Source organism: Anopheles coluzzii, chromosome 2 (assembly GCF_943734685.1).
Source record: "Anopheles coluzzii chromosome 2, AcolN3, whole genome shotgun sequence".
Lineage (NCBI taxonomy): Eukaryota > Metazoa > Arthropoda > Insecta > Diptera > Culicidae > Anopheles > Anopheles coluzzii.
Genome location: NC_064670.1, coordinates 107,631,068 through 107,657,819, shown reverse-complemented (window position 1 = coordinate 107,657,819; position 26,752 = coordinate 107,631,068). Strand labels below are relative to the sequence as shown.

Genomic DNA, 26,752 nt, shown 5'->3' with positions numbered 1-26,752 from the left:
GTTGCATCTCATCGTGCACCTATCCGCCCCCCCCCCCCTCCTTCGTGCTCCGCTCAACCAAGAAGATACTAATGGTAATATGCGCTATCCAAAGGCAAGAAGTAGAATGGGATCGAAAAATGCATAAAGTTCAATGCCTTCTTTCGTGCCAGTCAGCTTCTTATCTGCCTTTGTGTGTGTGTGTTTTCCAGAAGTTCTTCAAACGCACCTGTGCACCTACTACCCAAACATGGTGGTGCGGGGAGATGGTGCTTTAGAAGGGCAATGGGCGACCAGGTGAAAAATTAACGACCATTGTTAAGTCGCTCGAGAAGCAACAGAGCCGTGCAATCCCACACGAACCAAAGAAAAAAAAAGAATTAAAAAACCCACGTAGGTAGCGCTCTGGCAGCAATAATAATCCACAAATATTATCCCTCAAAAAGGTACACAATCGTTGCGCCGTTTTGGTGCCCCCCTGCCAGCTCGCTTCAAGCACGAAATGCGTAGAAGCTTTCCAAATTCATGCTCCACCACTCAGCATAACGTCAAAAGCAGACGAGCGCTGGTGCGCTCTCTCGGTTAGTGTAGCTCTTTTTCCGGGAAAAAAGACTCCGGATAGGTTGATACGTGGAGCTGCGGAGTCTTCTGCCAGACGAAACCAGCTGCCCCTGGTGATCTTGCCCTTTCTAACAAGCACATTTGACGCGTTTTTTTTTTCGGGCGGTGCTGTTTGCATTTGCGTGTGGCTCCTAAAATAAAGAAAAACACGTTTCGTTTACCTTCGGCAGAACGTTGATTACCTTTGACAAATATACTTCTCTCTGCACATCCCAAAGCGAAAAGTAAAAAGGGACCGTTTGGGGCAAACATTACACTGGAGCTCTCGTTATAGTTGATTGTTCCACGTGAAACAATCGCTTCTGGCGTTGGTATGCAGTACAAAAAATCAACCAACTCACAACTCGTAATCAATTTAATCAATTACAATGTGCGATAAGCAATCACCACTGGCACACCCGTATGCAATTGTTTTACAAAAAAAACGGTTATTTGTTTGAGACTGTTTGATGATTGTTTTTTCGAATTCAGATCTGTTCTGGACGGTTGTGACTACAATAACGCTAATTCCCATTTTCCCGCAGGCCCGTTTATGAGCTTTATGTGCACAGTTCGTTAGCAAAGGGGAATGGCTTTAAGTGGCAACACGTGTTGATAGTTTTAGCCGTTACAGTGTGACTTTATAACAAAAAGGAAAAGAAATACCTTCCACAGTCAACAAAGTAGAAGCGTTCTTTTGCAATAAAAACATCAAACACTGTACCTTGTTTGACTACTTTCGATCTCAGCACATGAATAAATGAATAAATTTACGAGAAAAAAAAAAAACAAACCGCAAAATGTGGTGCGAATGCGCAATGCCGCTTTTGGCACGAATCCTCCTGGAGATCGCGGGCTGATCTTGTTTGACTCGGTTTTAAGGTATTAATAGTGGCCGCCAGTGGCCAAACCGTGCAATAACGGCAGGGTCCCGCGCGCATGGTGCGGCGGTGCCGATTAGCCAATAAACAGATGCACGTCTATCGCACGGGCACGGTGCTAATGGAACGGCCCCAAATTAACACTGGGGATCTGGTTTTCCGAAAAAGCCCGCTCTGCCCTTGAAATACTGGTTCACGATGATCATCGCAATGCTGGGGGAAAGGTGCTCGAGCACGAGAAAACCGAGCTGCTGCTGCTGCTCGTCGAACACGAACCGTTTCCCATGGCAACCACAACAGCAGACGATGGGACTTTTCTACTTCTGTCTTTCTTTAAGAAAAGTTTGCTAAAATAGAAAAGAAGTCGTTTTAGGCATGCAATAAAACAATAATACCATCCCAGGTGTATTCTTTCGCTACTTCCTGTTTCCCTGTTGCGGCTCTATTTCTATTCAAACTCAAGAAACGGATTCGTTTTGGGACGATTTCTTCACGATCCTTCCACACACCTTTCTTCCGGACGTGCGGAACGGAGCGCACCAATACATATGCACATCCCCGGGAAAAGGACATGCAACAGGCGGCACACATACACCCGTGGCTGTCTGTTCAATGTGTTCGTCGTTACCGCGTGTCTTGCGGGAACAATCAATCGTCTTTCGTCCAGCGTAATAGCTCTCACTAATTAATTTATGCACAGCTGTTGAACGCTCCAAGGCCATTGGCGGTGCGAGCATCAAAGCATGCCCCGTGTGAAACCTTCAACCGATCAACTTCAATGTGCGAACGCGCGCGACCTACACACACACACACACACGCAACGGTGGGCAGGTGATTCCTGTTTGCTGTTGTCGTTGCTGCAGCATTGAAACATTTCTTAACGTTTCTCGGTTTCTCTGCTGTTTCTAACTCCACACCAAACGAACCGAGCTTGTCGCTTGTCGTCGTCGTTATCTGACCGTGCTGATCGTAACCTTTGACACCGAAAGGAAATTGATATTTTCCTGCTGGTGACTAAACACGCAAACACACAAATTGCAGCACAGAATGTGCATTATGCACACACACGCACACACGCATTCAGTTGTGGAACGAACAGAAGGAAGAACAAAACACAAAACGAATTCCGCAATTGACACCCTTCTCACTCTAACACACACATTTGCCCATGATCTGGAATTGCAGCTGGGAAGGCGGCCACAACTGCAGGATTCGACATCGAAATGGGAATTTAGAACCAATTCCTTCAGCATTTACTACCCATTGCACACACTTACAACTAATAACACAGACACACGCACGATCTGTACCGTTCGATTGGCGAAGGAAGTTTGGACGCGCGCGCGTTCACTCTTCGCTGCAAGCCCGCGGCATTTGCGTCCGTTCCGTTTGTTTACCTTTTTCAAAATGCCCGTTGCTTGACAGTGCGGGGTTTGGGTGTAGCGCAACCGTCATCCCATAGTGCAGTTTGGCCGCGTAAAAGAGTGTGCCCTTCTTGTCTGTTGTTTCTCCTCCCGCACTGCTTTGTTTCCTTTCGTACGGGCTGTACACAGTGGGCTGTGCGCGGTGCTGTCAAGCCGGTTGAAATTTAATGCACAGCGCCATCTAGGTGTCAGCGTGCGTACTTTGGAGCAGTTTAAAATGATCGTTATGGGACGTGGCTGTTGTAAAGTGCTGTTTTATGTTTTATGTATGTTATTTGTATTGTAGTTGTATGATAGTAGAAGCTACTCAAAAATTCACATTATTTGAAAACTCATAAAAACGATATGAAGTCTTTTAAAATAGCTTTGATAGTTAGTTTTTTAAAATATCGTTTACGCTGATGACACTGTTGAGGCCTAGGGGCCAAAGAAAACCTTTTGATTGTGCCATCAATCGACAGTTTGATGGCAAAATCGTACAACCGTGGTCATTTTGAAGGCATTCCCGTTTCGGCACTTTATCGTGGCAAACCCTTCGAATCATTCATGCATAAATCAATCCCCCCTACACACAAAAGGTGGATCTGAGTCCTTTGCCGATGGTGCCAATGAATGCAAAAAAACGAGCTTTTCAAGATGGTTGTGAAACCAAAAATACCAAACAGAAAGAAAGGTGTCCTATTTTTTGAGTAGCCTAGCAATGCTCGATCCCCCTTGGACTCGGGTAACACCCGGTATTCGTGTGCTTTGAAACAGATTTCCACCGGGCCCCACGTCTTTTCGAAAAGGACTGTGGAATGTTTATAAGTCGGTGGGCTAACGCCGCTGGAAATGGTGCGAATTAATACTCGGATAAATCAACGAAACGAAACGATACCCTTGTCAATCGACCGGAAACGCCTGCCCGAGCCTCCGTCAACCGTCAAGGGTCTCCACCGGAGGACAATGTCCCCCCGCTTTGTTCGCGGAGGGATGAAGAAGCTTGGCAGTGTGTGCAGGAGAGCGCTTTGTTTTATGCCATTTCCCTGTCAGTCCCTGTGTTCGGGTAAATTCAAAAGGCGTTCAAGACGAAATAATACTCTTAAGAATGTCCCAGCACCACACCAAACCATCATCATCGCCATATTCGTGTTACGTCATCTACGGCAGTACGGAATAGACGCTAGGGGAAAAGGGATCGAAACAGCATGCCAACGCCCCCTTTTTTTGCGAGAAAGAACTGTGCCCGGGCACTTGTGTTTTCGCAAACGGGGATTGTGAAACATTTGTAAACGAATCTATTTTACTACGTGCTAACAGAGCGATGGTTGGCACCACTTCACCCACTTTCGGGACGTTTGCACACGCTGGTTGGTTGCATGTTGGGTAAATACGTTGATACGATAAAGCTTTTACTTGCTGAATTGGGATGCGGAGAGTCAAGTTCCCGGGCATGGCTGAATGCTTCGGGTGGATGAATAAATTATTTCCCCCCAAATCAGGGGACAATCAGAGTCGGTACGTTTCTCGAAAAGTAATGGGGAGCTTGGTTTGGAGATGTTGAAGTAACCTTTTTTTTGGGAGAAATTGTGTCGTTGGTTACCTTCTTCATAGTAGAAATTGTTCAATAAGGAGTAAGTAAAAGGATTCGCGAAATGGTAATCAATTGGAGTTACATCCCAACAAACATTTTGAAAAACTGACAAGACATCCAAACTCACCAGACATGTACTTGGATCTTTTTTTTCTGGTTAAATAAATTATCCGTAATGAAATCATCATTAACAATGTTCTTCCTTCTCGGCATTGTTTCCGATGATAAATCAACCACATTATTCATACCCCAGACAGGTCTTCCTCCTTCTCCTGTCTGGGCCATTACATTTACAGATCCATAGAGAAAAGTAAATGGGGTTGAAAAAAACCTGTGGATCCATAAGAATCATAATTGACGTAACCGGATTAGCTGTCTCGAGTAAACGGATTACACTGCATCGATGAGCATGTCACAACAACAAGAGAATAAGAGCTGAAAGATGCGAACGTAATAATCATCCATTGACCAGTAGCCAGGACAAGACAAAGCCTGCACAGGACCACAAGGATATCTTCATATTTCTGGACCGAAATGGAGTGTGAGAGCAACGTGATGAAATGTGCTGCCAGAGGAGAAAAATGGGGAAATTCGACGTTACTCACCTGTAGCGCATGAAGGATTTGGGCAGCGAACGACTCTTGAGTTTCATCTCAAACTTTCGCTTGATGGACCCGGTCGCTAACGATGTCGATGGTTGTGCTGCCGTCGCTGCCGCCGCCGTCGCCGCCGCTCGTGGTTTTGTCGTCTGAGGTCTTCAGAGTTTGGGTGATGCAGATCACGATCAGACAAGGGTGGGTTCCCGGGAATGGGCAATTAATTCCGATCCAGCCACCGATGACAGAGGTCGAAAATGATAAAAATCGTACAAGAATGGAATGGAAACGAAACGGGTCAGATTAGAAAGCGGTGATGGTAATACAAGGGTGCACAACGAAGTACACAGATAAGAGCGTCAAACGCATGTGGTTGGTTTGGTTTAGCAAACAAAAGACAAATAAATATACAATTCTTTCTCAACACCCTGGGAGATTATGCAGTCAAAGAAGCGTGATTGGCGAGTGTAAATAGATTGAAATTGTTACCCTCCCAACAGCCACACACACATACGACGCTCAGATCATTCTCCCATTCTTGCTCGCCTAACCCGATCTGCAGGGGAAGCGTGGAGAAGATAAATTATCTTTCCAAGAAATTGTACCAGCAGGAGACGCAAGACAAAAAGTTTACCGCAAATTATCGCAGTAGTATTTCGCTTATGAAGCATCCGTTACGTACGCTCCCACCCCCCGCTTCAGAGCGCTCTCAGGTGACGAATGGTAGCGCAGACAGTACGGTGCCATCGTCAAGTTTCATGGTTTTTTGGTTTTGCGTCATCGCATGCGAACCGCCACCCGATTCACGCAAACCGCACCAAAAAGTCACAAAAAGAAAAATCATTCACCCAACGTAATATTAATTTTACCCATCTGCTACACGACGGCCAAGCAGCCAAGCCGAGACGGGATCGCTTTTCTTTCCGCCATCCTTCGCCACCTTTTCCAAGGGCGATGATGATGGAGGCAGTTTCAGGGTGGCAATGATAATATTTTCTCACCCGTTCTTTTCCCTCGCAAGCTCACCCCATTTATTGCTTGCTTAGAAATGCGTATGAAAATATTCATATGAAAATGAAGCGTCGAGCTTTTGAATGGATGATCTTGGCCGGTGCCGTCCCTCGCACATCAATATCACCTTCCCCCTCCCCAGGGGGGTGCTTCATGTTTGCCGGACTCTTGGGGCTAAAGAGGAATGCGATGGAATTTATGTTTCCCGGAAGGTTACGTCGCAGGCGAACAGTTTGCTAAGCCCGGCCATTTCCCAATGGAGAGGATACCTGTTTTGACAAGGATACCTGTGGCATTGATTTGCAAAGGGTTGTGCCCGTACGTACGGTGGAGAAAATTAAGGCATCTCGTTCGGGCGAGGAAATGCATCGCCCGAGAGAAGAGCTTTGACACGCGCTCGATATTAAATAATCTGATCTCTATGGAAATTGAGCGAAGGGAGAGGCTTTCAATGGGGAAATTTCTTCGCAAAAATGAACAGATTAATTTGACTTTCTTTTCCAATGAAATCGGAAGGGCATAGTACGCACCAGTTTGAAGAATCTGGGTAGTAGAATTTCTTCATAACTGATGTAATAAAGGGCATTTTACGCATTTTCAAAAGCCATTTCAAAAGAATGGCGTAGGCCTTTAGGGAGAAGTTTAATATTGATGCAGTCTTTATAACGAAAGGTGCTTTAAATGTAAGTTTCAAAGAAATGATGAGCCATCTGCCTGCTTTTAGGCGAACAAACGTTTCATTCCGCCAGCTTATTTGTAATGGTATACGCTACATAGTTCAACTAGGCGCCTGAAAGTATGTAATATGATGTATTTGTCGACAATAACTGGGTTAAAAATTATTCTGTATTGTTTAGAGGGCTCCCAAGACCTAGCCCTGCTATGCGCCTGAAGGTATGCAATAATAATGGCTTTCACTGAAATGCAATGTAACGAGCGCCTAAAGGTATGCAATATGATACTTTTTGGAATTATTGGCAACATAACTCGTAAAACTTTTATGTAATTCTTGGCCAACATTGTAAAATAATACAAATAAAATGTGATCAACCTTTCAAGCGACAAACCAGCCCCGAACATGACCGTTTTTCCAATATCTCGATGCTGCTTTTGTGAGTATCTGATTCGGCATTGATGAATTATCAAACGGCATAATTGAAATTACACGATGTCGATGCTCTGATTGCTTACCTCGCTCTACCGTCCCGCGCATCGGTGCCAGTGCCAGTGCAAGCTGTGCCGCCATGTTGCTGCTGCTGCTGATTGCTGCCAACAGTCGACGATTGTTGATGGTGTCGCTGTTTGTTACTGCCCCCGGTACGGTTGGCTTTCCCGTTCGCCACCATCGCTGGTGCCATCGCCACCGGCACGACTGTCATTGATGTGCCACCATTACTTTTGGCTGTCGAGAACGCACCAGTGCTCCCCGGCACGGACTGCCCGGCCACCGCTACCTTTCCCTTGGGCGTGGAAGCACGGTCACGCGTAATTGGCATCTCGTGCTCGCCGAGAAACGTTATCGAGTTTGCCTTTATGATCGTGCTGATGATGTTGCTGTTGCTGCCGGCACCGGTCGGCTGGCCGTACTGTTCGACCGAAAGGCCTCCAGCAGCCGGCCCGTGTACGGTCGACTTTGCTGCCGGCCCCGATGACATCCGGTAGGACATTGGGCCAGCACCATCGTCATCGTAGAATTCAAAGTTTTGCTGCTTGCGTAAAATACGTTGCGGATGCTGCAGGTCCTGCTGGTGGTGTGGTTGCTGCTGCTGCTTCTGTTGCTGATAGTAGTGATGCTGCTGACCGAAGCTACTTACTCCCCCGTAGCTGTTCGCCTTGACCGGAACCGGTACGGCCCGCCCGGATGCACGACCAATCCCGGCCGACTCCGGGGCCGACGGTCCGTTCGAACCGGTCGGCGCTTTCGGCGATGCCGCGTGTGGCCAGCCGATGGCCGAACCGCCGCTGTGACTACCTTGGTTGTGACTACTAACGCTACTACTGTTGCTACCACCACTGTCCGCCCGCGGTCCACCCACACTGTCGCCGATGTATATCACCTCGGGCGGTGCTACCACCACACGCTTTCCCCTGCGGCTCAAACAATTATCACTGCCCGATTTGGGCAGGTGGCTAGTGGCCAACTGTTCCTTCGACTGTTCCTCGACCGACTGGCGCGCACTTGCAGTTGCACCCGCGGACGACACGCCACAGTGTGGCCAAAAGTCACAGGAGCTAGCGGTACAACTGAAAGTATAGAAGAAAACAAGCGTCATGGTACAGGTGGAGGTGGGCTTTTGCGTAGTGGCGCAGCTGCCGAGCACGCGGAAAAGATGGTTTAGTTTTTTTTAGCGGGGTTTAGTTTTAAGCTTTGCCGTGGTTAACGAGGTTTGAGCAGATTGAGGGTTTAGTTGCTTTAGTGGACCTGCACCATTAGTTTGCGAATTAAACTTTTAGGTTTGTTTGCGTTGCTTACTCTAACAACATACGGAACGACGTTCGGTTCGTTCAGCACCTGGTATTTTCACCTCACTCGATATCCCGCGCACAAAACAGAACACACACGGGAAGGAAAACTTGCATCATATTCAGACTTTTTTTTTCTTTTCCTTTAAATGTTCAACTACTAATACATCGAACAGTAGTGCTAAAAAACTCAAATGCATTAACGCGTTTCGGTTAAACATGTAACGATCGGTGTTTGTTAAAATGTATGATTCCGTTTTTTTTAAGTAGTCGTTTTAGCTTATACGTTTATAACCGCTCGGACTGGAGCTGAGTATCCGAGCTGACGGCGGCAAATTTAAACGCTAGTTTAAGATCGCTAGTTCATTACTTTATACACCACACGGTACGGTGAGTTTTGATTTTAAAAAGTTTAAGCATCGTTCGTTAGTTTTTTTTACAGAATTTTTAGGTTACGTTTTTTGGGTTTTTGTAGAAAAAGTTGACTAAAGATTCGTTATCTACTCTCATCCGCAAGGTTTTGATTATTGTTTAGTAGCAGTAGTTGTAGTAGTAGCTCGTAGTATTTTGCATGTTTTGCTCCGATGTATGGCCGCGTACGTTTGATATTAAAAATGGGTTACAACATTAACAATGCGTTTTTGATTTCTTGCGCCACCGACGACGTACGCTAGAGCTTGTGTCGTTTTGTATACAGATTCGTTACAGTTCTTGCTAATTACAAGCCAGCACCAGTTTGTTATTGCGACACCAGCACCGCCTAGCCCTCACCCTTAGTGTAGTGCGTGTGTAGTATAGTGTGTACCCGTTTTAGTAAGAGTGATGCAGGTCTTCTGGAAGAATGCCGGTAGCACGCTACGTAGGTTAGTTTTGTGTTATAAGGGGAGGGTGTGCCTGTACGTGTACGTGTGTACTACTGTGTTTTTGGCTACGGCGCGCCATTAGTGCCTTAGTGTGCTGCGCTGGGGTGCTTCGCTTAGTAAGTTTGTCACTTTTAGCTGTTAGTACCTTCCAGACGATGGCGTCCCGGCGATGGTGGGCGGTGGCATCGCGTTCCGGGCGGCCGATTCCCGGTGCATCTGCACCTTGTTCTTGGTGGCGTACAGGAACTTCTTCACCAGCTCGGCCTCCTTGAAGGTGGCTATCGGTTGGGCAGGCTCCGCCCCACCGTACTCCGGCGTCATCAGCCGCTCGTCGTACTCGGAGTCGGGCGTTTGCTGGCGCATCAGATACAGGTCGGTCGGTTTCTGGTAGCCCGGGACGGGCGATCGTTCCCTCGACACGCCGGCCGCACGTGCCTGCCGGTAGGCCGATCCCATCATGATCGGTGAGCGGGCACTCGTAACGCGATTCAGTTCGTACGGTAGCTCCGGTTCGTACAGACGGTTCAGTCCGCCAAACAGTGACGTTTGGGGCGAGCGGTTGCGCGAAGTAGACGACTGGCTCGTAGCGTACTCGTTGCTGGACGAGTTGGAGCCAAACACGCGATCGTGCGAGTAGGAGCGCTTCTCGGTCGTCACGTACGTGCGCTTGTCCGCCATCCGGTCGGCCAGCGGCATGCCGAGATTGTCGTCGAACGATTTGCTCTTGTCAAACTCGTACTCGTACGGGTGTCCGGTGGCGGCGCTGGCGCTGATGCCCGTGCCACCACCGAGGCCGAGCCCGTAGTTGTTGTTGTCAAAGGATTTGCTCTTGTCGACCACGTCCAGCGTGTGCGAGGCGGTCTCGCGCCGCAACCGGTCGAGCGTACTGTTCGGCGAGATGCGGCTGTACAGATGTGACCCGGTCAGGGTGAGACTGTCCTGGCTGAGAAGTTGGGACGGTGGCCCTGGCTTTCGGCCACCGCCCAGCACGTTCGGCGTGGCGTAGGTGGGACGCTCCTTCGGTGGTACCGTTCCCAGCCGTACCACCACCTTGTGGGGCATCTGCTGCACTGGCATTTGCTGGCGACTGGGCGATCTTTCCGACAGTTGGAGCGACCTGATGATTGCAGGTAGAGGAGCATTGTCGGGGATGAATTCCACAATCCAGATGGAGACGAGGATGTCAGAAAATTAAACAAATAGAAAGAACAATAATTAGTATCGTTTGATGGATGAAGGCAGTAGCCTAAGGGTCGAGCACTAGCGGACGTGAAGGCATTGCCCGCACAACCGGGACCAACTTGCTCTACAGTACAGTCTGAAAAAAGATCTAAAAAACACAGGCTAACGCGCAGAGTTGCGGTAGAGTTGTGTACTAAGAAGTAAGAAACGAAAGAGTCACGAGCCAAGCGGCGGATGTGCGGATGTGGAAGAGGAGGGTGTGTTAGAATGTAGTTATCACTAATGCCGATTATCATGCCATCAGGTTTTAGTTCTCGTTTTCGCATCTACGCTCATGGAATACCGCTGGAGTTTGCAGCAGAAGGGAAGGAAGCAAAAAGCATGGTGTTGAGTGTGAGGATGTCAAGTGTTTGTTGCAGGTGCGTTCCGTGTTTTAGTTATACCACACTACGTGTCCGTCATATAGACGGTGGATTAAGGCTCATTTGCTATATTTCCAAGGAGTGCTGGGACATCTTCAAGGTTTTGAAGAGACTTTGATCCATTACGGGACATAAACACGATTTTTCTGCAGCAATCGTACCGTCGTTGGTGACCAGTTTGAAGCTAGGTTTTGGGTACCACCATCGCATAGAATTATTGAAGCAAGAGTTGCTCAGTTTCTTGGTGGCGAGGAAATAGAAGATAAATCCGTTAGCGTATGGTATATGAGATGAAGAGCGAAGAAGATGAGGAGCAATATGAAGGATCAACTGCATCACGAATAACAAATGAAGAAGATGGGGATGGATGACGAGAAGATGTCAGATGTGGTATGTTTATTTCGCGAAAGTACAGCACAGCGATCGAGGGTGTCGACACACATCTTGGAGGATCAGAATTGGAAGAATTCTTTGATAATCCGGATGATAATTGGTAGCAAATGCGCATTAAAGAAGGAAGATCGTATAACAGTTACAGAAATTGTATACAAGTGTGATACTCTTAAGAGAGAAGATCGTATAACAGCTACAGCCTTAGTGTACTAGCTGTTTGAGCAGGCTGTATTTACATTGGCTGGTGCTTGAGGATTGTGCAGTACAGTTTCCGAAATGAACACTTTTACGAACCGTGAGTAACGTGGAAAGAAGAAGGTGAACGTACAAAACCGAAAAAAACGAGTGAAAGCGTGAGCGTGTTGTTAATGGTTTGCGGTGATGATTTGCAAGCACACTAAGACGATACTACTACTCGAGCGGCAACAAAATATACTAAATGGAGTACAAAATGGCAGGGATGCGGTATGCCTGGTTACGCCCGTCACCTACCTCGATCGGCGTATCTTGTAGTCACCGCCGCCGAGCGGTGTCGGTCCCGGCTGCAGCCGCACGTTCCCTCGCAGCTGATTGCGCCGGTAGGTGGCGCTCGGGCTGGTCGTCGGTACGTTCTCGTCCCGGCTGTAGCTCGAGCTGGACGAGCTGCGGCTGCTCGTGCGCATGTAGCCCTCGTCGTAGCGCAGCTGCTGCCGTTCGAGTGTGCTGCTGCGCGAGCCCGAGCTTTGGCGCGACACGAGCGATGACTGCGAGCTGTTGGTAGCCTGATCGCCGCTACCACCCTTGCGCTTGGTGCGATCGTCCGGTGTCCGGGAGCGTTTCTCCGGAGTCAGAGATCGTTGCTTCTTGAGGTTCCGCGCGCTGCCGTACTCGTCGTTGTGGTCGTACAGCCGTTCGGGCGTTAGCGAGCGCTGGGATTTGAGCAGACCGTGCGGTGTGCCGGCGGATAGGAGTGCCGTTTGGCTCTGGCTGGGACTACCACCAGCAAACGCTCGTCCCTTCATCTGGTTGATGTACGAGGTGGATGATTTGTAGCTTAGCGCAAGTGAAGAGGACTGATCTTCGCTGATGTCATCGTCGTCATCCACGTCGTCGTTGGAGTAGTCTGCAAACCATTACACGTTAATGTAAAATACACGTTAATGTAACAGCACTAACCCATCTTCGGACATTCCCAACTCACCTGATCGGGCACCACTATCACAGGAATTGAGTCGCTGATTGCCGACCGAATCTGATCGAAACCCGTACGGTAGACCAGGCGCAGAGTTCGCCTTCGTCGAGAACTGCGACCGCCTTGAACGATGGCCTGCGCTGGCAGCACCGGCCCCCATCGAAACGCCCGCATCCAACGATTTGTTCTTGTCGAACTTTCGCAACGACTCGCTGGACGCGTACCCAAGGGTGGCCCGGTTCACCGTAAGACTATTGCCCGGTATCGCTTTCGGGAAGATCGGTGAGCTCAGCTTGGCTGGCTTTTCCTTTTTGGTGAGATAGTTGGGCGAGTTCCCGGTCAGTGTGGCAAACGTCGGCGAACGGTTGCGTCTTATTAGCGAGCTTTTCAGTGGTTGCTGCTGTGGCTGCAAACTTCCCATCGAGCCGGATGGATTAAACTCGTACTCGAAGCTTTTCGAAAAGGCATCCGTACTGCTGCTGCTGCCACCGCCCGGTCCACCCGATCCGCCACCGTATCCACCCCGTTGGTCCAGATCATCGTCCGGTGGGCGTCGATTGCGCCGGTCGTACTCGAAACTTCTCGAAAACACCATCCCCTTCGGGTTGTGGTTTTCATTATCCACGACGGAGAGAAATATTCTCGTGCAGGGTTTAATGTCCCCGAGTCGGGTTTTGTTCGATTGCTGCTGTTGCTGCTGTTGCTGGGTGTCTTGAAATGCGGGAGGTGGCGACAGAATTGGCGTCACCGGTGGGGGGCTCCCATCCGCTAGGTTGCGTTTAATTGAAAGGCAAGCCGGTCGGCTACCAGACAGCGAGGCAGCATTAAGAGAAGAGGTCGTACCCGACCCAGGATCTATTTTTAGAATCGTTACATTATCCTGCCGCTGTTGCGACTGCTGACTGGATGGACGGCCGGCTGGTTTACCGCGAGATTCGTTGCGGTTAATCAGATCTTCCAGCTTGCTCGCACCGGTTCCCGGCCGTCCCGTGTACCGGTTTTCATCGTACTCGATGTATTTGCGTGTTACCTTTTGTCCTACCGTCGAGCCCGTCGCTAGGCCCGAACCACCCGACCCAAGAGCCTGATAGGACGACCCGGTTGGCGTTCCCCGACTCCCGGGGATGGATTGCTGTCCACCGGTTACCTGTACCCAGCCCGATTTGTTGAGAAATATTCCATTCTTTTTAACGTTTTCCCCGAACAGATAGGTCGGCTTGCCGCCGTTTGCTGCCGTCCGGTAGTGCATGCTGTCGTTGTCGTCGTCGCCGTCCTGCTGTGCCCGCTCGCTAGTATCCTCCGTTCGCTCGGTGCGTGTTCGTTGCTCGGCTGCTAGTGCGGACTCGTCTGCCGGACCGATGCCACCATCCTCGGCGTCCGTCGCCGTGAGGAAGCTGTCCGAGGAGGTCGGATCCTGTCTGCTGCTGCTCACCGGGAGCTCGGGCAGCGGGAAGTCACTGATGTCACATTCATCGTTGCCAATTAATTTCGTCAGTTCATCAGCATCCCTGGCATTGGGTTCGTCATCATCGTTGTCGGGGTGTAGTTGTTCGGTTGGGACGTCGATGGGCCCTTGGTTGGGTGACTGTTCAGGTTCGCTCGGTAGCACTTCCCGGTCCGCTGCCGACGGTGAGTGGTCCTTTGATCTGCAAAGTAATGAAAGCGAGAAGCGGATTACAATGGATTGTAGGCGATCGTGTGTCATACAGGGACGTGGAAACAAAACGGCCTGGCATTCATTTAATTAGAGATCTGAGTGTTCTATTCCAAACAAAAATGCGAGTGGGGATTTTCTAAACCAAATGGTTGTGCTCGAGTTTTGACAGCATACTTCAAATAGAAAGGAACACTGTTATTAGGCACCAAGGTGAACAAATTAAAGTTCAGAAAATACAACTTTCAAGTACATTAAATTTCCCCTGTGATGAAACACACACTGTCAGCATTTGTTGCCGAGTGTTTTATTTGCAGTGTTGTGCAAATGAACATAAATTGTAGCCCGTTCCGGGTTGTAATCTGGCGTAAAAATGAGTTTCATTTAGTAAAACGACACGAACAATGCTGGTGCAGGAAAGCAATTTGATGATTCTTTTTTCTTTACCACCACCTCCTATTGCCATTATCACAAAGGCAGGATGGGAGGAAGAGGTCATTTTTTTCACTTTTGCTCTCCGCTGTATTTGGACGTAACAGTTCCGAGTAGTTGCGTTTCCGTCCAAGTAGGTACTCTTCCAGTGGCTGTAGGAAGCGCCACCTTTTTGGAGGGTTTTTTTTTGTGAAATTAATGAAACTCATTCAGGCGATGGTGGCTGGTGGCGTGTTGGAACAGAGTCCCGGTATTGTTTTTGGTATATTGCCTTCTGGGCAAACTCTTTGTCTCTCTCTCTCTTTTTGCCCGGCCATTGCGTTTCACATGCAGGTCCTTTGAAACATGGCAAGCCATCATAGCCTTTGGATACTGTTGGTGTTGAAAGGAGAGCAACCGGAGCAAGTCGGCCTTCCCTTTAATATGAGCGGACAAGGCACACGGGCAAATATTTGTGCTGAGCTTGATGTCTTTGGCTACGGTTTTGGAAGGCCAAAGAGAAAAATTGCGCGAATTCCCCCCCCCCCTCCCTTTTTTTCTTCGGTCTACCCTCCAGGTTTAGATCCAGGATTTTGGTGCAAGTGATTCTGTTCCCGGTTTGTGGTGTCGGGGAAGGAAGCAAAGAAAAAAAGCGTCCAGTAATTAGTTTTCCCGTTGAACGGCAGAAGAGTGTTTGTTCTTGGCCTTCTTGGAATTGACTTGGCAGTACTGACCACGGGCGAATGATGAGAGTTTGGTACAAGTCAACTGACGCGGCGGAGTTAAAAACATGACGAGGGTTCAAAGAATGCGATGAAAGCCTTAACACTTTCTATCGTGTTTCTTTATGCGTTACGTTCAATTGAAGTATCTTGATAGGATTAAAAGCTATTCAATGTAGGATATTAGATCGGTAACAGCATAATTAAAAGTTCATTAAAATAGAGCAAGTGGCATAATTCTTGAGACTCATTCGAAAACAAAAAATAGATAGAAAGCTCATCATTTTCAACTCGCTGTTGAAGTTTGAACAGGAAAGCAGTAAACTTTTCTAATTACATCCAACCCGAGCCGACAGACCGGGCTGTGTGTGTGTGTGCGGTAGGCACTTCATCATATTGAAGCGACCATCAACCGTCTCGCTGTGCCACAGGTACGCTCTGCCAGGTAATGGTGATACAATTTTTCAAACCTTTGCTCAAACGGATGGATCTTTCGGAGGCCGCGGTGGATCTTGCCGGTGGACCACAATCTTGCCACAGGGACAAAACCCCCGGGCACCCCGGTTGATGATTACAGCGCGCCAAATTCGCGCTCGTGACAGACACATTTTCTCCGCCTAATCATTTATCATTATTTTAAATAACTCTTTCACCGAGACAAGCCCGTTCGCTCGCGCGCACACCGTGTCACACGCTTATGTCCAGGGGAGGAGGTCGTCTCTCGCCCACGCACCGGAACCGGAACGAAGATTGATTTTGATAGCATAATTAGGCCTACGCGTGCAGTTGGCACGTCGCGGCGATACGCGGTTTTGAATGGACTGGAATTTTGGCGATGGACTGGGCTTTGCTCTGTGTTTATGTGATTAATGCGTTTTGGGCAGTGTTTTTGTGTCTCCTGGCGGCGGAGGTTACAGTATCTCATTGGAGGTTGTTTAAATGGTGAGTGATACATTTAGAGGGTGTAAAGGAAGTTCTGTTTGATGTATGTGGATGTAGTATTCTTAGATGCTTCTTGGAATCTTCCAAATATTTTTAAATATTTTAATTGTTTTGTGAGGTACTATGAGGATTTTCGGCAGTCCTATATGTATAGATGGGGTTTAAAGCAATGCAAAGTAACACTTTGTCCTATTCAGGTTGATCAAGTCTCATCATCATCATCAGAAGTAATTCTAACAAAGGGAGCTACAAGAAATATACATCCAGTTAAGCCTTAAGCTTCTTATTCCTCGTTAATCCAACATACACACAGAAGCTTCTAGTAATGATTTGAACATTTCCTCAGTATCCCTCACAGACAGACAATTTTAACGAAGATTTGTGGAAAACTTCATTCTTCAGCTTTGTGTGGTTACAGTAGAATGAAACAATTTAATCAGAAGCAGAAGTCACTGAAGACGGAACAAAAGGTCACATCTCCAGAGCAAGCCAGTATTCCAGGGAAAAGCTTATCGAAGTCAGAATGTAGCAAAGCATTAATTCAGATCCGACGAACTCGTACGCTTCGGAGCAGAGCAAATGTAACCGTTCATATGCTTCGTGCAGGCTGAATGCAAATGCTTGACATTGCAGCAAGGGTCGGAAATCGGCGCTACACCGTTTTTCGAGGAAATGTTCGCGTAAGCGCAGGTTCTCGATTCATTAGAACTGACACCTGGCTCTAGGATGATGATCTATTTTCGGTATTAACAAGGTAGTGCTATTTTTTCCTCACCCCACAAAGCTAACATTTCTTTTTGTGATGAGAGAACAAGATAATTCGTAGCAGAAACGCATGCAAACAGTACACAGCTGACGCCGAAAGCCTCTATCTATCGAAAACCCATCATCACACGTACGCACTTTCTCCCGTTTTGTTGAAGTTCCGTACTCGTTAAAGTTAATTACTGAATAGCTTTTCCCACGCTCGGTTTCGAAGAAGCGTCACAGAAAGCGTTATTCGATTGCCTGTTGAGGCTTCTTCTCGGCCAAGCGGATGAAAATGGGAAATGGATGGAAAATTGGACCGACAGCTTGGACAGTATGGCTAGGATGACTCTGCAGCTGTCAACCTCCCAGCAACCCGGGAATGGGATTAAAGATGGATGATAATATTATAGCTTTTCCAAGTGACCCACTTCAACGCATCGTCGTATGTTGGTGCATTAAAAAGAATAAAAATGAATAAAAAAGCAGTCTAGGCGAGAAATACTGCAACAAAAAAAAAACTTCAAAATCAGCTGCTTCCACCTTCTGCGTTCGGTAGCGGAGGAAAATGTGCAAAAATTACCGTAGGCAGGATGATTGTAGAAAAATCAGACAAAACGAGAACATAATTACTAATCCGCTGCTGATGAAGCGCTAAACCTAACGAGACGGCCACCGTTATCGTGATGGGTTGGATTCGTGTGTGTGTGTGTTCGGGGCACTTTGCAGTGTGGGAAGTAGCAGACAGAAGCATCATCAAGGAAAAAACACCTCCCAAGGTAGAACAAAGTTTAAAGATGGCAGCGTTATTGTTCGGTGCTTTGCTGCGTTAATCTCGGATAATCTCAATTGAATGAAGCGAATTGGAGCGTATGTTAGAAAACTGCTACCAAAGCATTTATTAGGATAATCTGCTCGGCGTATAATACGAGTGGGAGTATGGGGGAAAAATTAGGTCAAACATATTACGAGTTATGCTTCAGAATATTGTGAAGTGGAGTGCTTTTGAATTGAAGAGGATATAGTGACAAATTAAATATTTTACTTAGATAAAAAGCAACTGATAAGTTGAAAGAATGATGGATTTTTAGTAAAGTATATAAACGAATGATAGCTTTAAATTGTGAACTTGTCACTTTATACTTGGCACGATAAATTGTGAAATTGTGAAAATCTTTGTTAAGTATTCTTATTCGTAACAAGAGCCGCTTATAAACCAGTTACCAGATAAAAATCCATGTTAAATCAATTGTTTAATGTTTACAGAAGATCTAATGTGCAATCACAATGACACACAATGACAAATCGTGTCTTTGAACACGCTGCGCTATTTTCTTAAGATGAATGCACAAAACCAATTAATAACAATCTCCTTTACGCTAATCCACACTCATGCTTACTTCATTGATCTTCTTTCTTTACGAGAAAGCCATCACAGCCGGACAAGCTCTTGAATAAACATATCTTTGTTACTGCGTGATCACATTCATAAACTTCCTCTCCAATCCTTACAGATTGCCATTGCGGAGGTCCTTATCAACTGACCCAAGAAACTCCCTCCCGGGTCCTCCAGGGACTTAGTGCTTCCGGGGAAGCAATCGATACGGAATAAATCGCCGCTCAGCACATTAGTAGTGCGAAAAGCAGCGATGCGTGGAAAAAACCCAGCCCCACCTCCCCACCCCTACCAAACCCACCTAGAGTCACCCGCTGCTTCCCTTCCACAGACAGACAGAGGGAAGTTAATTCCAACCGGAAGAATCCCACCAAACGAAACCTCACGCCGGCAGCAGCAGCATAATGGCGATTGGCGTCGTGTCACGCGTTTTACGAGTGAAATAAAACTCCACCAGAGACCGCCTTGCCACTCCTCCCCCACTTCCCCCCCCCCATCCTCCCCAGGGGACCTTTCAATGTAACGCGTCACCGTGGCGGTGCTATCTTACGCTCCGTGGTGGTACCGTCGGCTGATTGCGGTTTGTGGGGCCACCGTTCGTCGCATGCCTCGAACAGGACACGCGAAATAAAGAGATTAAGGAGCAGTGGGGTATGCGGGGTAGGAGCGGGAAAGGGAAAGCACATTTGTGCCTCACATCGGAAAAGGATCAGATTCAACGACGGTAAGGACTTATGGGCCGGGCTTCTTCTTTTTTTCCTATCCGCCTTATTTGTGCGCCAGCATCCGCATTTGGCCCGCGCATAGCCACCGGCAAAGTTGAAAGGGCTGTCGCGCGAAGTGACTTTCATCAAATGGCATACATAATTTAAGGAAAATGGCTCCCACGATTTCCGGGTCGCGTATCCTATTACAATGGCAATGGCTTTTACGAGCCAACGGGGTACGGGGCAGTAAATGGAGTATGGGAGGTTTTCTTGGCGCAAAAAATAACCCCGTACGTTATTGTCGCAGAAAATGAAGCAAATTCCAAAATAGATTTAAATAGGAATGAAAATTGGCTGCGTAAGGTTTCGTGCGATAAAAGGTCATTAAATCATACGCATGATGATGATGATTTCGATTGTAGGCTACGGAACAAATGCGTCGTTTTAAAAGGGGAGTTCTGGCGACTTAAAGTATTTACTTTGGAAGCAAAATTAACAGCTACCGAGAAGCGTCGATTGCTGTTTAAATACAGTGAAGCCTTTATCGGCAAATATTAAAACATCAAGCATCGATTGAGCAAAGTTTGGGGGAGTAATTTAAAGTATTTTTGTAGTGCCACTACACTGGGAAAAGCAAGCAAAGAAATACAAAGCAAAAACATAAAATAATTGCCACGTGTTCTGGTTAATTAATAGCCAAGCTTCTTAAGCCCACCAAACAGCTTCGGCCAAACCTACCCTAACGACAGTTAGGGTACAGTTTCGATGCCGTTTAACGGTGCCGGGTAAGAGAAGATGAAAGTTTTGCTCTGCCTCTGAGCGCAGTAATAGCGGAGACGACAAAACCCCCATACTGGAAAGGATACCTCATGCCTTCCCAGGGCAAGACGCTGGAACAATTGTTATGAAATCATTAAAACTTGCGCCAGCCCCGGTGTTTCGGTTCGCAATTATGAAAATGATCAGTGCCGTACGCACGCGACGCCCGTGTTTGGAGAAAGTTTGCCACCCAACTCTCTCTCTGTCTCTCTGCCTTCCTCCGGCAAATGCAATCAATATTTCGACACCCGGCCTGGGGAAACTTTTCCCCATGCATGGGTATGTGTGTGTACCCTTCCCAAACTGTGTGCCAAGGTTAAAGGCTGCATTGTGTTGGGCCCTGAAAATTGCACCGAAAAATAAGAGGAAAATTAAGTTAACACTGTCACCTATTGGGCTGCTAATGGCGCCTGAAGCGTTCGCCGTGCTCGTGACGTTCAGCGCAGCAGGAACAAAAGACAGGCGTGCCGATAGAACGGTACTTACTTTAATAAATTATTAAATTATGCTGCAAACTGTTCGAACTGTTCAACCAAACAGCCATCTCAGACGTTCGACTGCGGCCCGGGTGGTTTGATGTGGTATCTTTCCAGCATATCTATTAGATTGGAGTGGGTTTCTCCTTTCCAATCGATTGTGGATTGATTTTTGCATTCTATTTTTGGGGTACGATTGCCCCAATCCTTGGGCTATCAATATTTGGGCCGCTTTTCACAATGGACAGAATCGTTTGCAGTTCACTTTTCCTTTGTGCTCTCCCACTTCAATCGAACGAAATAATTTTCCATTTTTTCCGTCCCAATTTCCTGCCATTCTCCGATTCCAAAGGCGAACTGGATTCTGGTGCTAGTTGCGGGAGCGCTTTGCAGGCAAACTAGAAAAGCTCGATAAATGGGTGAACGGAGGGCTAAGATAATATTTTGCTAACGTGGTGAAGCAGGAACTTGCCGGTTCCTTTGCTGGTTCACCCACGCCCTTCCCATCCGAGGGGGAGGGGGGGTGGTTTTGTGTTTGAGAGTTTCTGTGTTTTCTTAGGAGACTGAGCGGAAGTGTTAGAGTGTTTGGTTGGTAAATAATGACATTCTGGACCCTTTGCTGCCGAAGTTGGTCGGAAGGATGGCGTTGGTTCCAATAAAATTGATCGATTCTGGAGGCGGGCCACGGGGAATGAAGGCAACCGGGAACGGTCGTTCATCATTTATAGTTTTGTTTGCGAGCATACAAACTCGCGGGTAGGAGTAGAGTTGGTAGGAAATGTACAGTAGTTTTGAAGCCGGAGCTGAATAATGCCGGCGCCGTTTTGCTGAGCACTTGGCGGCAATCGGAAAAATAAATATAATGTATTACTTTATTATTGCTCCTTAGAGCAATGGTTTATCTGAGCTACGTGAATGCTTTGATTACTTTTCTTAGAAAGAGTACTTCGTCTTGAGTAAATCATAAAGTGCTTCCGTTAAAAAAATCTATCCTTCAAAGTTGTTACTCAATTTTTACTTACAGATAAGCTTGACGGGCGCTTCTATTTAGTATCATAAATCCGCTGGAAAGCTCTTTAAACTTTATCCTACCGGTGCTGCTTCTTCTGGATACCTGCTCGACTTGCACATTTGTAAGCTTTCTCCCGTGAGGCTCCAAGTTTTAAGCTCCAACAAAAACACACCGCATAAACTATGGGCTCGGAGCGTCATCGATGGAGCAGCCTGGTGGCTGGTGAGTTGTTGGACAGGAATTTGTGAAGATCATACGGTGTGTGTCGTAGAGTTCAAATCCTACCCTGACCTGTCCACTTGGAAACACACACACACACGTTCAAAGGTATACAATTCTTGGGAAAGCATTCCTTCCTTCCTAATGCAAACTGGGAAAGGGAAATAGTAAAGTACGCCTTTCGCTAGTGCAGTGCCTACGCCACGGACCGCTCTAATCCGTACCACTAATCGGATTGAATTACTCGTTCGTTTCGGGATTCGAGTGGGTACGGGCAGGGTAAAATGGTAGAGTTCAGCGCGCGCTCCTGCTACTAGGCTTATCCGTTTCGATCTGGCAGCTTTTGGGGGTAGAAATTGGGAAAACTATACCTAAGCGCACGCTTTCCGAGGAATAAGGGTGGAACGTTCGGTGAGCAGCTTCCGAGCTGCTGAATACGTCAGTCATTTATCCCCGTCTCTCGTGGCAGACATTCGCTTTCCGTGGCTAACCACACGGTGCAAAATAATCAAAATCAAGCCCTCAGCCCAACCACGCACGCCAGCAAAACAAAACCCATCAAACGTCCGGGAACGTTCGCATGCGCGCGCCGGCTGAAATTTATTGTGCTCCTTTGTTTCACCGAAATGAGCCTTCCGGAGGGATGGAATGTTGTTGAAAAGTTTCACGATTTTATATCCTACCCAGCGTTTCCGCACCACTCTCGTGTTTCATAAATTAATGTACGAAAAGCGTGATAATTCTGTCGATAAATATTTACCGCACTTCCTGGGCTGGGAGGTTGGGAACAAACGCCCTCCATTCCGGATCGAACGATTGCGAGCTGACAGGTTTTGGGCAGGATGGGTAATTGCTTTTGATGGGGCGAGAAAGAGAGACGCCTGGCTTTGGGAAGCCCGAGGAAAAGCTTCGCTACTGGCTGAAGAAAGAATAATGTTGCACAATGGTCGACAAATGGTATTGAGCGAAGCAGCGATGGCTTCATAATCGATTATGTGTTGGTGGCAAATACGTTTACCGGATACAGCGTTTACCGCGAGAGTAAGACTCATTCTAGTAAAAGCTAAGGGTAAATGGAAATTATCCCCATTGTGTATGTGTGTATGTTATTGTTTTGGGGTGAGTATATAAAGTGGAAATTAAAAATTAACTTCCTTCCCCTCCACGTGATAATGGCTTCCTTTTCATCGCTTCGTTAAAACTGCTCTTAGCAGTTAGCGATTATAGCAGCGAAGTCGCGTTGCTAATTGTAATGATTGATGAAGCTTAATATGCAAATTGGTTATTGTTTATTGAATAAAAAATGGATTACGGCGAAATGATAACATTCACTAGGCTGTATCGATTGTGGGATGATTTAATGAGCCTCTTTTTCTTTCCCAATCTTTTGATGGGAACGAGTGGTGGAAATAATAATCAATATCGATTATATATGAGCATATAGATCAGATTAAGATAATGTATTTGTAGACAGATTGCACAGTGTTATCATCAAATTGCACGTTCGTAAAGTAAATTTAATCCTTAAAACTAATAGCAAAGGCTTATTATTATGAAAATGAAAATAAACGCTTTGATGTGGAGTTAGTTTTAATGTGTTTTGATTGCAAATTGGTTTTAAATGTCAAGTGAAAATTTATATATAACTTTCCCACCATTATCAAACGATAGTAACTGTTGGCGTTTGTTTTAATACTACTTTACCGCTTATTAATTGATCCAGTTTGCGTATCAATTACTTGTTGCGGTTCATCGAAACTAAACACTTCTTTTGATGGTATAACAATCAATCAAACCACAACATGCGCTAAACAGCGCCGTTATGAAAGCACTCCAGCACGCTTCAAAATAAACTGTTTATCGATCAGAATTCGCTTTTCAAAATACATCCATCCAATTTTCCCCCTCTTTTCAACCATCCCTGATCCGGGCTAGGTACATAATATTCGGTTTGCCATAAAATCCATTACAACTAGATTGCACACCGGGCGCAGCAGCTTTATCACAGCAGCAATGTGCATGTATTTATTGCACCAGGGAATGTGGCTGAGAGCGATACTGCGCGATGCGATGTGCCGGCGTGCGGTGATAAAGATAAAGCAGCCTTTGTCTGTGTCGATGTTGCAGGGTGGCAGGGAGGTGGCTGTATTGGTACTAATAAAGGGGAGAGTGGTTGGCACTGTGACGTGGTTGGTATTCTACATCGATTGCCGGCATTTCTGACCGGAGTGTATTGATAGTGCGACTGGCTGGGAGATTAGAATAAAAGTACACGACATACGGATCGATAAAACATTTAAAACAAAATGCAAAAGAGAATATTGCACGTGCAGCCCCGGTGTGCCTCAGAATCATCGATCGATGATTTCCAGAGAATTACCTTTTTTGTGTGATTTATATTCTATACAGGAGGCAAACATTGTATTGAATGAAGCATGAGAAAAAAAGTAACCAAAATTCTGTGAAATCTTTTTCCACATCCATCACAGATGTGTGCATTACGGTAATTAAAAGCACTTCCATTGTAAAGAATTGATGCCTCTCAGGCAATCGGTGGCCATGCTCGTTGCAAACAAACATAGTGCACTAGATTGCATGCCCGATATCTGCGTCAATGCAGTGCATAAATACAAGCTCAATATCATCGATCAGCTGCCGCTTAATCATCGAAGAGTCAAAGAGGACCACATTCCATATCGGCGATGAGTCACACCAAATACGGTGCGCGTTTGTGATCTGAGCAATAAAGCAAACGAACGCAAAAAAAACCACTTTGAACCAGCTTTAACCGTTCAGTTCCTTTGGATGATATTTTACCCAGCGCAAGCTTTAAGGCACGTACGATAGGTCATAAATCCTCTCAGCAGTAAACGAGGAAAGTTCTCCAACACGCGTGCAAATGGGAAGCAAACCATCCTGAACGGCGATGCTGAATGGTCCATTAGTAGGGAAGCCTTTTCTTTTTTTCCTTTGCCAGACACTTTTAAAGCTGCATTTAAGTTTGTGGCATTGTGAAAAGCGGGGAGGAGTTTTTAGTATTCCCAGTCGAAGGTACCCATCCACTAAAGGCTGCCCCAGTTATGCACTTAAAAGGCAGCCTCCATACACGGGAAGGAACAACAGGACACACACAAAAAACCTGAACTCCAGAAGCCATTTTCCAAAAGAGCTGGGCACTCAGATGCAGTCCAACACCCACGTACAAACAATCCGGCCGTGCAGAACCGGGGCTACCTTATCGTATTTAGTGCCCCGATCACACACAAACACACACACACACACACACACACACACACACACACACATGCACCGATCGATTTGTGTGCCGGAACATGTCGGCAAAGATCCGGTTGCCGGAAGCAGACAGGCCGTGTTTCCGGTACGGATTGCAACTATCCAGGCACACCTGTGCCTGCACTCACTCTCTCTCTCTCTCTCTCTCTCTCTCTCTCTCTCTCTCTCTCTCCTTATGTATGTCTGTGTGTGGGTGCGGAAGGCTGTGTGATTGTACGGCTCGTTTGACAGTAAGGACTTCCGTTCGATGGTGCACTCGTGCGAATACTGATAAGCGAGCGAAGCAAACATTCGCCGTGCAAACAGAAACCGAACCGAAGCCGGTGGGATGCAGAATTTCATAGCTTGATTATTCTATTATTGAAAATTGCACTGCATCCCTCCTTCGACTCCCGTTTCGACCCGATTGCCACGGGATAGCTTTGGTTAAGAAAAGGTGTCGAAAAGCCTGTGTATCTGTGTGTGTGTGGGCCTGTGTGATGAATCAATTGCATTGCATCATTGATGTGCCGGTCTGGAGCCTCACGTATGCCACACGGTGCGGCATTTTAGAGCGCACACTAGAAAAGGAACCCTACACAATGGATTGGACCATTGGCGGTTCATGCGTAAATTATGGGCGGTAAGTGGTGGTGAGTTTGTTGTTTATTAATAGAAAAAAAGACCAGAAAGCTAAACGCTGGAGCTAAAACCCAACAAACAACGCCTATAAAGTGGTTTAGCTGAAGCCAAGGACACGCGCGTGAGATTGCATAATTATACTCGACCATTCCAACGGTTGTGGTGTTGGTGTTGGCGATGGGAAAATATTTGATTTCACGCTACTGCCCGGTGCCCCACCGCTTATCCGTCTGGTGTGTTCGTTGCACTCAGCAGGTTTTGGTGAATCCCCTTGTTTGCGAAAAAGCTGTTGTTTGCAGTGAACGCGTTCAGCAGATGCGCATCGATTTCGTTTTCATTTTCACTTTAGCTGCATGCGATTGAAGATAAATTAATATTTTGTTTGCACACCGGTAGCGGAGTGTTAAATTTGCGTTACACGTTTGCGACAACAGTAATGTTTGGTTGGAATTACACTTCGATGAAAGTGGAGGAGTAACAATAACTGGGAAATGAGTCAATTGTGGGATGCTACTTATTTTGTAGTGCATTGTTTGTTGAAAATGAAAATTGTTATGCTTTTAGGAACAAACACAGGTAATTATGCATTTGCGTTGAAAGAATGGTGAATAGTTCCGCGAATAAATTAAAATTCAATTACCGTTTATAAGGGTTCTCTTCGAATGAAATATTTCATTTTAAAGGTGGGCTTATCCTAAACGATTTGACAACTAGACTATAAAAAAGCTATAAAATGGTTTGACACACGAAGGGGCGATTGCTTGTTGGTGTGAGTATGTTCTTGAGTATTGCTGATCAGTGTCTATTTGCATTGCTTTGTCACGTCGTAAACTACTAAACATTGTGTTCTATAACTGGCCTGAACTGATTTTGATTCTAAAAGAAGGTGAAAAAGTTTTTTTAATAGCCACTTGCAGACAGTGTATAGTGTAGTCGGTACAATGTAAAAACGTCCCTAGACCTATCAAAGCTCATCACTAGTTTATCACTATTGTTTGGCGAGAAGAGCTACAAGCCCACCTGTATATTATATCCACTTTGACTTGTAGCGTGCTTAATAAGCCTTCAAGGTATTTCAAGGAATGCAAGGAATAGTTTCAAGACCAGAATAAAGAACCAGTATGGATTCATGAGCATTTTCAGGACCAGTAAGGATTCAATTTCAATTTTATGG

General features: G+C 46.6%; 1 protein-coding gene across 3 annotated transcripts in view; it reads right to left on the bottom strand.

The window, feature by feature from the left end:
* The window catches only part of LOC120949199 (serine-rich adhesin for platelets), a 173,853-nt gene that overhangs the window by 47,875 nt on the left and 99,226 nt on the right, over nt 1–26,752 (bottom strand). For all 3 annotated transcript variants that reach the window (XM_049608039.1, XM_049608040.1, XM_049608038.1), the window contains exons 5-9: nt 12,568–14,204; nt 11,880–12,489; nt 9,536–10,507; nt 7,256–8,308; nt 5,063–5,212 (exon numbers count right to left, since the gene is read on the bottom strand). In XM_049608039.1, the coding sequence (XP_049463996.1) occupies nt 5,063–5,212; nt 7,256–8,308; nt 9,536–10,507; nt 11,880–12,489; nt 12,568–14,204 (4,422 nt within the window). The remainder of the gene's footprint in view (nt 1–5,062; nt 5,213–7,255; nt 8,309–9,535; nt 10,508–11,879; nt 12,490–12,567; nt 14,205–26,752) is intronic.